The sequence below is a fragment of the Limanda limanda genome, chromosome 12 (assembly GCF_963576545.1).
Source record: "Limanda limanda chromosome 12, fLimLim1.1, whole genome shotgun sequence".
Taxonomy (NCBI): domain Eukaryota; kingdom Metazoa; phylum Chordata; class Actinopteri; order Pleuronectiformes; family Pleuronectidae; genus Limanda; species Limanda limanda.
The window spans coordinates 18894799-18909142 of NC_083647.1; the positions used below are offsets into that span (position 1 = coordinate 18894799).

Below are 14344 nucleotides of genomic sequence, written 5' to 3' on the forward strand. Positions count from 1 at the left end.
AAAATGTGAAATAACCTCTTCGCATACTTAATCAAATGCCAGACTAAAGAGGTTTTAAGCTTGAGGTCAAAGATTCCAAGTTAGTCACTTTTGGAAAAGAGCCAAAAAGCTAAAGATATTCAATTCAGCTGATACCATTGATTTTATTATTTAAATAACATAAATAACTGTAATAAGTAGAGGGTTTAGCCCTAATTTGATACCGAATTAAATCTGTTGTTTTTTCTCTTGCCTATTTTTATTTATTTACCTCACTGTTCTGTTTGCTCTCCTCTCACAAATTACAATCTGTCGCCACATTGATTTTCTGAACTTAAAAAGGTTCACATATTCAAGTTGTGAAGGGTTGTGCTTCAAAATAGTCCGAGGATCCAAAAAAGCAATTATGAGCTCTGCACTTGTTTTTATGTGGAGTTCACCTGTGTCTGAACCCTCAAAGCTAACTCCTGCACTGTTACCTGCACTGTATACAGTGTGTGTGTGTGTGTGTGTGTGTGTGTGTGTGTGTGTGTGTGTGTGTGTGTGTGTGTGTGTGTGTGTGTGTGTGTGTGTGTGTGTGTGTGTGTGTGTGTGTGTGTGTGTGTGTGTGTGTGTGTGTGTGTGTGTGCTCTGTGCCACTGACCCGGGGTCAAAGTGTTCCATCGATGACAGCCTTATCCCCTTAAACGCACGGTGCTGCGTCCCGGCTGCCATGTGCCAGTGCAGAGGTGTGTGTGATGAGTGGAGATGAGTCACAGGCCGGGTTGAGAGGAGGTGTCACACAGATAACCCTTACAGATGGACAGCGGGGAGGGTCTAAGGTTTCAGACCTGTGTGTGTGTGTGTGTAAAAATGATATACCCTGGACAAAAAAAAGAGTATAAGAAAGAATGTGTGTGTGTATATGAGTGGGAGAGTGAAACGAGAGGCCCTGACCTCCAGCAGCATTGACATGAGCTATCATCACGATAGCCCCGACCGATTCTCCACCAAAGAGAGGGAACACACATACTGACGTTTTGTTTTTCTCTCAGGGGTCAGATCCTCCAGATCGGGCAGTTAGCTCTGGTCTTATTTGCAGAGGTTCACCACTCTTACTTCAGCCAGAACCCCAATAAAACATGAATGGAGTTTTATTTTGTGGTGTTCAAGTGGCGCATGTTTGCAGAGATGATTCCTCAGTTACTCTTTCTGGACTTTTGAGCGTCTTCTATGTGTATCTCAAAACTGAATGGATGGAATAATAATTACTTCATTGGTGTAGGTCTCAGTAGAGTACACCTCTTTCCTGCTGTTCCTCCAGCAGAGAAGTTACGTCTTCTCCCCTGTCGACTGGTTTGTTTGTTTGTTTTCTTGCTTTTCAGCTTTGAAAGGATGGAAAATGGGCAAAGGAAGAACCTGTTAAAATAAAGTGCATATCCCGACCAGGGGGCAGAAACCAGGATTTTTTTTAATTTCCTTTAAAATGGCGACATTTTCACCAATTTCCTTAGAAGTAATTCATGAATCATGATGAAAGAAACATGGCATCTTAACGGGAATGAAAGTTATGAGAGGTAAATTTGGTGAAGATCCAAATTAAAATCTGATTCTGGCAGATTTAAATTTTATTTTATAAGGCCACTGTTTGACCTTTGCAGAGGTATGTGATAGACATCCTAGTTTAGATATCTCTTGGGTTATGTTGTCAGATTGCTGCACATATGAAACTGTGATTTTCCACTCAATCAGATGCATTGTATATACAAAATGATCCTAAAAAACATTGTGGGTGAAGCTTTATAAATGTTTTTCAAAACTTGGTTTCCTTATGCACACCCCAGCCTGAGATAGTTTGTGGTGATAGTGTGAAGTGTGTGAGTCATAAATATCATGTTTTATTGTGTATGGGAACAAAAGAGAGAAAGAAGCATTTCCCAATATCTCTTCATTAGTGGAATAATTGGTTTAGCAATTGATTTGTGGATCACAAGAACTCTTCTAAGGCAACGATGCTGATTATAAATTGTTTTGAGCAAGAAAATAATCCAAACGTTTGCTCTTTCCAGCCCCTTAAATGTAATTGTTGCTTGTTTTTATTTTATAGCATTTTAAAATTAGTATCACACAAAACAAGGAACTTAACACACTGGGTTTAGGAACTTGTTTACATTTAATAGACTGAAATTGTAAATTCAGGCACAAACCGCAGTGAAAAACCTGCGGAAGGTTAAACCCAACTGAAACGTTTTTGCATATTTGTGTTTCTGAGATGTTTTTGTGTCACGTGACTTACCTGAAAACACAAACATACATTCAGCTCTCTAACTTCTGAGGTTACAAAAACAAAAGGGGAGGGGAAGATTTCAGCTCCCACTCACACACGCGGCCGAAGCGAGCGAGGATCATCTTCCTTTGTTCCTGCGGAGAAGGTTTACTGTCTATAAACACTCGGCTTTTACGGCGGAACGTCCAAATAAAAAGCTTTTTGAAGAACTTCACCCAGTCAATTAGTCGAGCAGTGTCAATAGACCTGCCGCATAATGACTCACCTGTAATTGCGTGAGAACGAGCGCTTACAGGAGACTGAGTGGCACGTCACATAGGCATGACAAAGCCCTCAATCTGTTTTTTAAGCACCCATTCTGTAATTGACCCCCCTCCCACCCCTCCCTCCCTGCTCCCTTCACACACACACACACACATTTGAGTTCTGAAGTTGTTAACAATCACGTGGCTGATGACACTAGAGGATTTGAGGCTGTCGAAGGCTTCTCCTCCTCCGGGCTCGTCTTGAAGCTCGGCCGGTGGTAAACTGGAAAGACTCTCGCTGGACAAGCTGAGTTTAAACTAACGTCCTTCTCCGGGCCTTTTCATTAACATGCGTCCTTTCTTTGTGCCGGGCAGTGGGATAGTGATCGGACAATTACCATAACTGGCTGATGTTATCTCAGCTCGGTTCAGAGGGGAAGATCCGCTGAACTGTTGAAACTGCTGAGAAGACAACCCCCCCCCCACACACACACACCTACTTCTTCCTGCTCCTCTGCCTTCAGCCACTTCAAAATTAAATTCTTCTCCGTCTTCTACTTATAAAGCACCTCTCCCTAATTTGTGACGCTGATAAGTGAGCATCAAAGAGAAGCCCGGCGGCCATCAGGCGGCCTGAGGGGTCCGCAACATGCTCCTGCAGAAAACCTGACCTTTGCATTTAGGAAATCAACTTGTCATTCATCATTTATTTGAGACAACATACTACTTAACTATCTTTGGAGTTGAGCTTTACCATTTAAAAAAAAAATCTTGAGAAAAACACCAATTTGTGTTTAAAAGTTGGGTTCATGCGTAAAAACTAGCAGATAAAAAATTCTTTGGAATTGTGATCGTATTATGATTTGTTTATATTTTAAAAAACGTCCAGCGGTTTACCCCCGAGACACGATGATGTACAGGGCACCCTCTGCAAAACAACAATGCAACGCAAAGCTTCCCCCCCCCCACTCGGCAGTTCAAAGTAGTCGCTCTCTCCAAACATTATCATATAATTTGGGCCAGCCGTCAGCTTGTAAATAAGTGATGTAGAAGCCCATTGTGTGGTGGGGCACAGGTTGGAGACAGGCGTCTTTGCTCTGCCGGCATGAGCCGCCCAAGACAAAGGCAGGAGACAGAGCGTCTAACCTTTGATTCTTCTGAGGACTCAGCCGTCTTGTGTCAGGACAGGACGCATCGGCCACAATCATGCCCCCGATGTGGGGGGGACGTCAAGAACAATAGAGTCACTCTCCCACAGTCAGGCTCAACAGCCCGCCCCGGCTGCAAGTGGATTAGCGAGTGTCCAACCACCACATGTTAGTCAGGTTGACATAAAAGTGAAATATGAGAACAATACAGCCTTCGCTCTAAAGGGGGCACACGCTTTGAAACGGCATTGGCTTTCTGTGACAGCTTCTGTAACTGAAAACTGAGAAAATCTGTCACAGGACGAAAATTTCCAATATTCATCTTGGTGGTGAAATGGTGAATAATAAACCAGAGCATCAGAAAGATTCCTCTGCTTTTATCTTGTGATTTAGATGAAAGTTGATTGAAACACATTAAAAGGCCAAACGATAACTAAGATAAAGGTGTAGAATTTAAATCCAAATTCACGCTGAAACCAAAACTGAAATTTTCTGCCAACTTGTTGCTACACACCTTTAAATTTGATACATGAAATTATCAATTTCATTCTGTCCCATGGATGGATTCAAATTAATCAGTGCAGATTGCAGATAATTTCCCCGTTTCCTTTAAAAAGTGGCAATTTCACACAGTGCTCTAATTTAGGCAAATACACAAAGCATGTATCTTGTGATTGGTTTGAATGTATTATTGGAAGCAAGTCATGTTTTTATTTTTTTTTCTCCAAAAATGTATATAATATGAAAGCAATAAATATTACAAGTAAATAAACTTTACTTTTTAGATTGTTTTTACTATTTTCTCAATAAAAAAACTTATACAATCTAATGTACATTATGAAAAGTTGTACAGCTTTTTATGTTTAAAATAAGGACTCAATTTATTTTTAATATGTAGATATAAATATATATATATATATATTTTGTCAAAATATATGATCATATTGTCAAAGAAACAAAAAAAAAGTGAGACAAACATACACCTCAACATAAACGTTATAAATAAGGGTCCAAGTGAACTTTTTTTTTTTTTTTTGGAGTCAAGACCTTCTGATTCGTGTGAGCGTCCATGTTGCTTTTTTCAAGTCTCTAGTCCAAGTCAATGTAGCAGATAGTCTGTGTGTTAGCGGCAGCCGCAGCCCTCCACTACCATTTCCTGATAGTTCTTTAGGACCACCTTGTCGTGTTCGTCTAGGTAGAGCATGGAGATGGCGCTGAGCTCAGTCGGCACGCAGCAGGCCTTGGGAATGTTGTTGTTCACAGAGTTCACCAGTGTCTGAACAATGGCGTGGTTGGTTGAGTTCAGATGATCTGCCAGAGGAAAGGGGCATTCCCCGTGGCAGTAATAAGCCTGGTAACCAGGGGGCGCCACTATCCAGTCATTCCAGCCTACGTCGCTAAAGTCCACGTAGAGTGCGTGGCGCCGGCAGTTGCGGTTGCGTTTGCGGCCGCGCTGCTTGGGGCTGCGCTTGGTCCGGCGGGTCAGTGGGTGACCCTTCCCGTCGTGGCCAAAGGTCACCAAGAGGGGGCGCAGCTGCTCCCAGTCCTCACCCGGCTCCTGGTGTAGCGAGCGGCTGATGCGGACGTGTCGGCCCTGGTGACGCGGTGTTTGGTTGAGGTGCTGCACCTCCACCGCCAGCCCGTAGTTCGGGAGGCGCTCACGAGTCCAGCGCAGCACGGCCGGGCTGACGTCGAAGCTCTCCCATTGAGACGCATTCTGGCGAACGAGCCGCGTGTCCAAGAGCTGCGTGATGAGCTGCCCGGGCCGGGGGGGCTTCAGCACCTCGTACACGTTTATCCGGTGAAGCCCCTGCTCGTCGGAGAGGGCGTTAGCGACGACCTCGTCTATCTGGTGGCGGTAGAGCCTGAGTTCGGCCGAAGAGAGCAGCTCGTCCTCCGGGATGCTGCTGAGGTTGAACATGAAGCGGAAGGGCGTGGCCTCACCAAGGTCCTGCTCGTGCACCTTCTCCATGTGCTCTGAAAATGAGGAGGAGAAATGTTAGCTCAAGTGAATAATTCCATAATGTTCAGTGTCGGTTATATCAATGAATACAATGTGTAAGAAAATATATTTAAAAAGTCTTTAAAGTTTCCATGACAACATTGACAGAACCAGCAGATAAAACCATTAACGCGGTTGTGCTAACCTCACATTTTCACACTTCCTTGATGTTTTCACCTGACACAAAAAGTATGTGCAGCATACGCGCACTTTTACCCGGCTTCTGCAGTACTCAACAATATAAATACACAGAGTCCACGCTTCCTTATCTATCTCCACGGATTACCCAGCCCTTCTCTCAATGCCTTTCTCCGAGCACTTTGCTGAAACACGCATTACAAGGAGGGTGGTGATTAACGTACCACAGCTACAGTATAAACACAGTGGAGGCTCCCTGTTCCACGCTCAGTCTGCAGATTTCTGGCAAGATCACCATTGTTGGGGAAAGGAATGTTGTGTCTACTATTTTCCTGCTCAATCCACCCCTGTTATTTCACACCCGGGCTCTAATCTTACCCAGGTGGTTCTCATTATTAAAACCTGCTGTGTTTTTGATTAGCGCCGCAGTTTGTTCACTTAAGACATTTATCATTTTCATCGTGAATAATCATTAAGGGGTCAGACAATACAGTAGAATCTCATTTATCCCAAGCCCATGGAGAGGGGGGTGGTGTTCGGCTGATTCAAACGTTTTTGTGCGCGTTAACCTTCTCATGTGCTTCGTCGCTTTAATTCATAAATTTGACAATTGAGGACACGTCTCCTGTAACACCCAGAGAATAAAAATACACTTTTCTTGTGGAATTCTGAATTAGTAGTTGCCTGTAAACACGTCTCCTCACCAAAAACCCTCCGCCTGCTGCAGACTGTAATACCTCACCGTGTTTTGGACAGATCAGCCAACTGAATCACACTATCGCACAATGGTGCTCCCATGAAAGCAAGCACTCCTACTCAAAAGACCTCAAAGCGTATTATTAACATAGTTTAGCAGAGGAGAAGGAGGGTAAATGCCTGCAGAGAGCAGTCGGAACACGCACACACACACACATTCTCTCACACACACACACAAACACACACAAACACACATGCATGCACGTACACATTGCATCACAGGCACAAGTTCCTCCTCCAGCGGCGGTGCTCTTTCTTCCTCTCCTGCCTCGGTACGTTGCCGTGTTGGTGTGTGTTGGCGTGTGTTGCCACGAGCAGTGTGTTTGACAAGCCCCATTAAGGCTGACTCATCCCTCCTTCCTCACTCCTCCCCCTAAGGGTGGACATGTTCTGGAGCCCTAAAGCCCCCCCCGGTTCTCTCAGATCACTACGCCACAAGTTCACTCGCTAACTCTCAGCTCCGGTTCTCTCTGCCGACGGTTTTTTGAAGCCTTTGCCCGACGCGCTCCAGTCTGGCTTTTCCAAGCTCAACGTACATTTAGCAGATCGGTCAACCTGGAGTTTCTCCTGGCCCAATTGAAACGTCTGCAGCTGTCGCTAAAACTAAGCAGATCCAAGTCACAATAAACAGAAACCCTTCTAACATTCCAGCCTTTCTATCGCACAGCAGCTCCTGAGACTGTTTTTCCATCTCTCCCGAGAGCTGCAGCGTCTGCTCTCAGCACCCACATTGTTGGCAGTAGGGGCTTTATTTAGAAGGCTGCAAGAGTAGCATTAAAGATAATTGCACGTTGAGGAAGGTCCCTCTAAAAGAGCCCTCCATATAAACTGGAGACATGAGACATGAGAGAGGAGCACACTCCGACTCCGAGCCAAGACTGCAGCTTTTTTAAGCCGTGTTCGGTTGGGTGGGGTGAGAAGTGCAAGTCAGTAATATGGAGGCATGCTTTTCTTTCAGCTGCTAACCAAACACACAGAGTTTTGTCGAATGAGGCTCTCGAGAGCTTGTCTGGCAGATTTCTTTGCCCCTCTTTAGACAGTGTTTGGTGACCACATCCTCAGATTCCTTGGTTCTGGTGCGATGGGTGGAGCTGCCTCGTGATTCAAGGGATGAAGGAAATGTTTTTTTTAATCCTGAAAACTTACCAGATGTCAACCACGCTGATGAAATATAATGCTACTAAAAATTATAAGAATACGCGGAAACTGTGACCTTGGTTCTGGTGAAATGTTTCTGCCGCATGATGCAAACATCCTCCTTTTCTTTTCTCCTTACCTTCATGGTGGAAGCCCCTCACAGTGTTGGCCCGGCTGGCTGACCTCTCTGGGTACTCAAAAGCGATGTCGTGCCCCCCAGCCTCCTCGGCCTCCCCCGACTGCAGGCGGTAGAGGTCCAGCAGGTAGCGCGGCACGGTGGTGGAGCGGCTGGGCCGCGGCCGCCTCTTGAGGCCGAACATGTGCAGCAGCGTGGCCTCGAAGTCCCGCAGCAGTTCATGGCTCTGAGAGGCCGAACGACCCTGCAGGCCCGGTACTTTCTTTTTCCCTTCTTCAGGTATCAGACTAGCATGGTTGCTCTCTCCCAGCAGGACTTGGCATATTAAAATGACCATCAGCATTCGATTACCAGGAATCATGATGTCTCTGGGGGGGAGCAGGAGATGGCACAGGGAGTTATTAGGAGAGGAAAGAGCAAAGAGCAAGAAAAACACAACAAGGGACAAGGAAAGGAGAGAAAGGCCTTGGTTTCATCTGACAGAAAATATTTGTTTTTGAGCTTTCTCCTCCATGTCTTCACCATCTCCTCTGTCCCCAGCTCTGACTGGTTTTAATAGTCCGGTCTGCCTAGTTTAAACTGTCCCTGATCAGATCTGCCAATTGTTGTTTACCTTTGGCGACGTCCTTCACAGGTAAACAGCCGGTTTAAGAACCCAACTTTGTCGAATTTAAGCCGTTCCTATTCACTCCCTCCCTTCCCCCCCCCATCTACTCCCTCCTCCACCGCGATTATACAAATAAAAGCGGCAGCCCTGGGGTCAGAGCAAATTCTTAGCTCGATAAGGAGCCTTGTCCCCTCTGAGTCTGCTCCAGCAAGCCATGGGGCCAACCTTGGGCTATTTAACCCAAAAAGCTCTTCCTCATGCGTATACATTGTTAAAGTGCTGTTGAACGCCACATAAATCAATTACTAGTTGGACAGAGAGGGAGAGGGGAAAACGTGACATACTGAAATTGAAGTGAAAAGGTCCACTTACTTACCGACAGAAAATAAAGCATGGGAAAACAGTCCATGTTTGTTGGGAGCGGGCGATGGACACGTTTTTCCAGGAAATGTTAGGTGGTGTTGGGCGGCTGCAGGAGAACGTTGGAGTGACCCTGTTCCTGAAAGACACAGACGAAAAAACACACATGAGGCGAAGGCAGCTGCAAACACGTCAGGCGAGAAGTCGGAGAAATGCACGTATATGTCAGTGTGTGTTTAAGTGGGCAAGAGAGAGACCCGGCGTCTCTTTAAAGCTTATCATTTTGGCTCATGGGCTAAGCTAGCTATTTACTGTAGCTGGAATGTAAGGAGGTATGTGCCACAACACAGAGAGCAGCCTCCGCAAAACACACCTCGACTAGTTCAGAAATTAAGCACAAACCTTCAATGAGAGACAGAGAGAGAGAGACAGAGAAAGAAGAAAAACATCAGATAACAGCCGGATTCAACTGAGAAAAAAACCCCTGAAACAACCCTCTCATGTTCACACACAAAGACCAAAGAGCTGATAACACCACTTTGATCAGGAGTGGTAAAAATCCATACCCAAAACATGAGGGCGGGCGAGCGTTCAAGAACCCCGACTCCAAAGTGAACTCGCCAAACCTTCATCTGTCCAAACAAATGAGATCAGCTTCTTCCCGTTTGAATAGATGCATCTCGAAAGGGCCTCATCTCCTGGTAACGCGTTCGCCTACTTGAGGGATCAAACAGGTTGTAGTGACGCTGATGACAGGCCTCCTGCTCTTTGACACCACTGTCATCAGTGGGAGAGTCGGACGCTCAGCGCTGGAGTATGTGCGGCGTGTTGCAAGAGGGAAATGTGTCTCTAATGAAGCCACAACATCCAGGTTTAAGCACCAGAAGGAGCAGCATCTCCAAATAAAATCGTAAGAAATCATTCTGTATAAACGAAAAAGACTATTCAACAACATTAACAGCCCTCCCCAGCTCCTCTCTCGAATTTAACAAGCGCTGCAGTGTGGCTGCTATGATTCAATTCCTTTACACGTCATTTAAACGTGTTAAACGCTGCTGACTCACACTAATAAAATTACCGAATTTCTGACACCAGTCACCACCACCACAACACCAGCACCACGGAGGAGACATTTTAACTCTGGAGCGATGCAGGGCTTTGGTCATCGTTTGGAGCCGGTTCCTGCTGGAGAGCGCCCAAGCATTACTTACTACACAGTGAGGATGCACACTAACGTTGTGTGTACATGTGTGTGTGAGTGTGTTTAATATACGTTTTGTGTATTTGAATGTCAGGCTCCGTATCTTTGTGATCATCTCGGTCCCTGCATGGCTCACTGTATTGCAATCAAGGATCTTTTCCCTAACAGCATTAGACTTTGACCTCCGATTGACCCCCCACCCCCTTTTCTTCCACCGCGGTCATGACACTAGATCCCAGTGTGTGCGAGGAGAAGGCGATGTGCGGTGCGTGTGTGCATGAGCTAAACGACGTGCACGCACAAGTGAGTGCCACCGCTTGCATGTTTGTGAGAACTGTGGCAAAGAGAGAGAGGAGGGTTCAGAACATGATCAGCTCTATTACCCAAGGGGTGGAGGGGTGGAGGGGGGGTAATGTGTGTGTCTGTGTGTGTGTGTGTGAGTGTGTGAGAGAGAGAGTGAATGTGTGTGAGTGCACATCTCTGACAACAAATGTTCATTGTCCAGAGAGGGCCTCTCCCATGATTACAGGGATTCATAGTACTCAAAAACACTGACCATACAGAACATCTTGTAACTGTAACCAGCCACTGACAAAGCTGCGGGCTGAAACGGACAGACACTCAGAAGTGGTGCGATGATGATGAAAGAAAATGCGAGGCAGGCGGCGAGCGACTTTCAACTCTGGGAAAAGTTGTTGCGTTCATGTTCGAGTGGCGTGTTTCCACCAGGGGCGATTGGGATAAAACAAAAACTCAAGAAAACTCTGAACTGCCAAAGAAGTTTGGATTTTCATTTACTCCTCATGCAGCTAGAGCAAAAAATAAAAATTTACTTTTAACAACAATGTCCGAAGTTTCACATTCAGACAGACAGAAACTTTTTCCAAAAAACAAACGCAGGCCCAGGGAGCAATTAGGCCGCAGCAGTCAACTGCCCTTGGCTTTGCTCGGTCCCCCTTGGCCTCTCTCTCTCTCTCTCTCTCTCTCTCCCTCCCTGACCACAGATAATGTGATCAGACTCTGCACATGGCTCTTCAGATGTGTTTCATGAGGAATTTGACAGTGATGGTGGGAGGGAAGATGAGAGGGAGGGAGGAAGAGGAGGGAGGGCAACAGGTTACCGCTGGAACAGCCAAATCTATGGCCTGAATCTTTTCTTTCTTTTTTGTTATCATTAAAACAACAGTAAATCAGTTCAGCAACCTGTTTAGAGTCATGGGAGTTTTTTTCTGATAAATGCTAATGCTGCTTTAGATTGTTTACCAGTAGTTATAATATTGTGTATCTATGATTCCAACAGTTACTCCATATAAATGAAATAAGAAATTCTATAATTTAAACACTATCCCTTTTAACAAATTCATTTCAATGGTCTTCCTGTTACTAGTGTTCTGGCTTGTGACTGAAAGTTACAGGAGTTTAAATAATAAGGCTTCACTCAATAGGATCCAACAAAGTGCAATATCCTCATGTGTGTTGAAAGAAATAAAGCAGGGACCTGCAACGTGTGTTGTTGTTGAGTAGTGGTTTGGGGTTTTATTAGCTCCCAGTGAGCACTTCAGCAGGAAGAACATTCACAGTCAGTGAGATCACTGGGAGCAGGTTAATGGTTTTTGTTTAAGCTGTGGTGATGTGTGAAAGAAAACATCTCAGATACAAATGAAGAGCTTCACCACTTTCATTACTTCAAGGAGAAATTAAAACACAACCGAGAAAAAAATCTACTTCAAATGCTCCCAGATAATTTGCCTTCGAGGTTTAAAGTGTTGAAAAAATACAAAAAATCTGAAATCTGAAAATATCATGTGACTTTATAAACAAAAAGTCAATATTCTCCTGGCAATATTTTCCGGAAACCTCAAAAGGAAATTGCAGCCAACTCTTTGCCAGGCACGTTCATGAAAAAAGTGAATAAATACCTTTTTGTAATTTCAAAAAAATTTATAAATAAATGCATTTCCATTCAAACTGTGTTAACTCAGTTTTCCTGCACGATGGATGAGAAATGTGAGATGAAAAGTAAAAGGTGTGTGTGCCAGGGCCGCCATGCGCCCGCAGGCCGCAGAACCTTCTCTGTGCTGCTGCTGCTGCTGCGCGACGCGATGAAATGACACAATTTCACTCCGTAATCGTTTGTTCCGAGCAGGTGTAAACATGTGAGACCTGCTTTTCCATTGTCGCTTCCCAATTATCAACCGGTTTCAACTCTGCTGTAACGTTAGACCTCTGTAATGTGTTGGCACTGGAGGCTTCTTTTTTTTCTCCTTGGTGCAGACTTCGTCATACTTGGACCGAACTGTGCCTTTTTTTTTTTTAAGTGACGCATGAATTGTTGTTGACCTGTTTGAGAAGCGGGATTTAATTTCAAAATTTAAAATAAACTCAAAGAAGTAATTGGGGTTTTTTTCCACGTCCAGGCTGAAATTCTGGGTTGTGCCATATTCCCATCTTTAACTTTTTACGCGTTAAGCAAACCGGGATGACGCGCAGGGGAACACAGGTGTTAAATCACGCAGAATCTCAGCGGAAAGTTCAGGAAACTTTCAAATATTGCATAATTGACATATTTGAAAGATATTTAAGGAAAAACGAATGGGAAGAAACCGAAAGCTCAGTTTGGAAATGACCTCACTTGCTGCTCGACTCTCCGGCACAAAAGGCTTTAACCTGTTCGAGCTCCACCAGGATCGCTGCGCTATTCCACCCCCCCTACCCCCCTTAAATAAAAAATCCCTTCTTTCACTTCACTCCTCTCCCTGTGTCAGTGTGAGATTGTTATGGGATTGTAAGATTCTATATTTGTACAGATCTCGGTGAAGTCGCCAGAAAACACCAAACCCAGTGGCCCAGTCACAATCTGTCAGCGGCGATTCCTCCTCCTGCTCGCGTTATTCAACAGGTTCGGTTCCCATTTAAAAGCTCCGGTGTCCGGATCGTATAATGTTTGTGGGTGAGTAGGGGTGTGGGTGAGGGGGAATGGGATGAGGGCTTACCATCAGTAAGAGGTCCAGGTATCCTCCAGCGGAGAGAATAATAAGGAAAGGCGGAGGTGGAGAAAAGCAGGAACGTCCCGAAAAATGAGCCTTAGATGAGAAGTTCGATGCCTTTTTGGCTCATTAATCCTTGTTCAGCGCAGAGGATCGGACCCGGGGGTCTTGGCGTGGAGAGGCCGGGGGGACAGGGGTCTCTGCAGCCGGGGGGTTTCCTATCCGTCCTCCGGTGCGGGTCTGTGAGAGGAGCCGGCGGTGCGTGCGCGGAGCCAGGGGGAAACTTTTCAAATGATCCAGCATCTATGGCTCCTTCCAGTTTTTATCCCTCCCTGCCTCCTCCCTCCTTCTCTCCATCCCTCCCTCCCTCCGTCCCTCCATCCCAGACCCCCACCTCCCTCATCTGTCTCAAACACCTTGGATAACCCCCCACCCCCCCTCCTCCTCCCTTCCCGTCTCTCCTCCTCCTCCTCCTCCTCCACCTCCTCGTTGCGCGCTGCGGTGTTTTTTTTTCTTTCTCTTTTGCATTATTATGTGAAACTTCGCCACTTTGCATTTAAATGCCGGGACGCAGACAGTAAACTGAGTGAGAAGAAGACGCGTCTAGCTGCAGATGTAAACAATTGGTCTGTGAGGAGACGTGGAGCTGGATTTATTGGCCACAGAGGTCATCGAAATGGAAGAAAGTCAACTTTGAAAACTTATTTCACTGATGAACAAGGAAATCAGACTAATAAATATGTCAAATATCAAGTCAAACTAATGTTCCCTGTGCGGTTTGTTGTATTTCTTTCCTTCTTTTTTGTTTTACATTAATCACACCCGCTCACAGTTCTCTCTCAGACATTAATCCATTTTCCCCCTGAAGTAAAACACAATCCTAAACTGGTCATTATTTATCAGAATATGTTTTATTTTTCTTAATTTCCCCCTTCAGCAGTTATATTGAGATTTATTAACCTCAATGGCCCATTGAGAGGCCACCAAGAGAGGTAACAGAGCCCTTAATAGCTCCTACTGTCATTGATATAAATAAAGAACACAAGGAAGTTATTTGTACTTTAACTCAATATGAATATAATCAAGTTTGTACACTTATTTTTTGGGAAGATATTGTAGGTAAAGATGTAGACATAATGTTAGATTTGTTTGCTGAATTTATTTGTCCTTTAACTCAACAGCTTATTTTTTTAATCAACTTTATTTGGTCACACTTATTTTTAGGGAACATGTGTCGTTATATGTGTCGTTAACAAATCGTTTCACAAACAGTTTTAGGAATCACCTTTAAGAAGATTTGTTAATTTATTTGTCTTTAAATATAACAGCGTCTTTTTTAAAATTCTTCTTTACATCGTTACACTTGTATTTATGGAACACAT

At 44.8% G+C, this 14344-nt stretch overlaps 1 protein-coding gene across 1 annotated transcript; it reads right to left on the bottom strand.

Annotated features, from left to right (window-relative positions):
• Window positions 1-4516: 4516 nt before the first annotated feature.
• On the bottom strand, window positions 4517-13233 carry bmp4 (bone morphogenetic protein 4). Its single transcript, XM_061082737.1, has 4 exons — window positions 12969-13233; window positions 8791-8913; window positions 7811-8175; window positions 4517-5615 (listed from the first exon to the last, which is right to left on the bottom strand). The coding sequence occupies exons 3-4, from the start codon at window positions 8166-8168 to the stop codon at window positions 4762-4764; spliced, it is 1212 nt and encodes a 403-aa protein (XP_060938720.1). The 5' UTR covers window positions 8169-8175; window positions 8791-8913; window positions 12969-13233; the 3' UTR covers window positions 4517-4761.
• Window positions 13234-14344: the final 1111 nt, after the last annotated feature.

What these genes read in the sequence shown, in the direction of transcription:
- bmp4 (XM_061082737.1), bottom strand. Translation starts at nt 8,168, where the DNA reads ATGATTCCTGGTAATCGAATGCTGATGGTCATTTTAATATGCCAAGTC. An exon ending in GAGGGGCTTCCACCATGAAG is followed by an intron (nt 5,616 to 7,810) that starts GTAAGGAGAAAA and finishes CCTCATTTTCAG; the next exon opens with AGCACATGGAGAAGGTGCAC.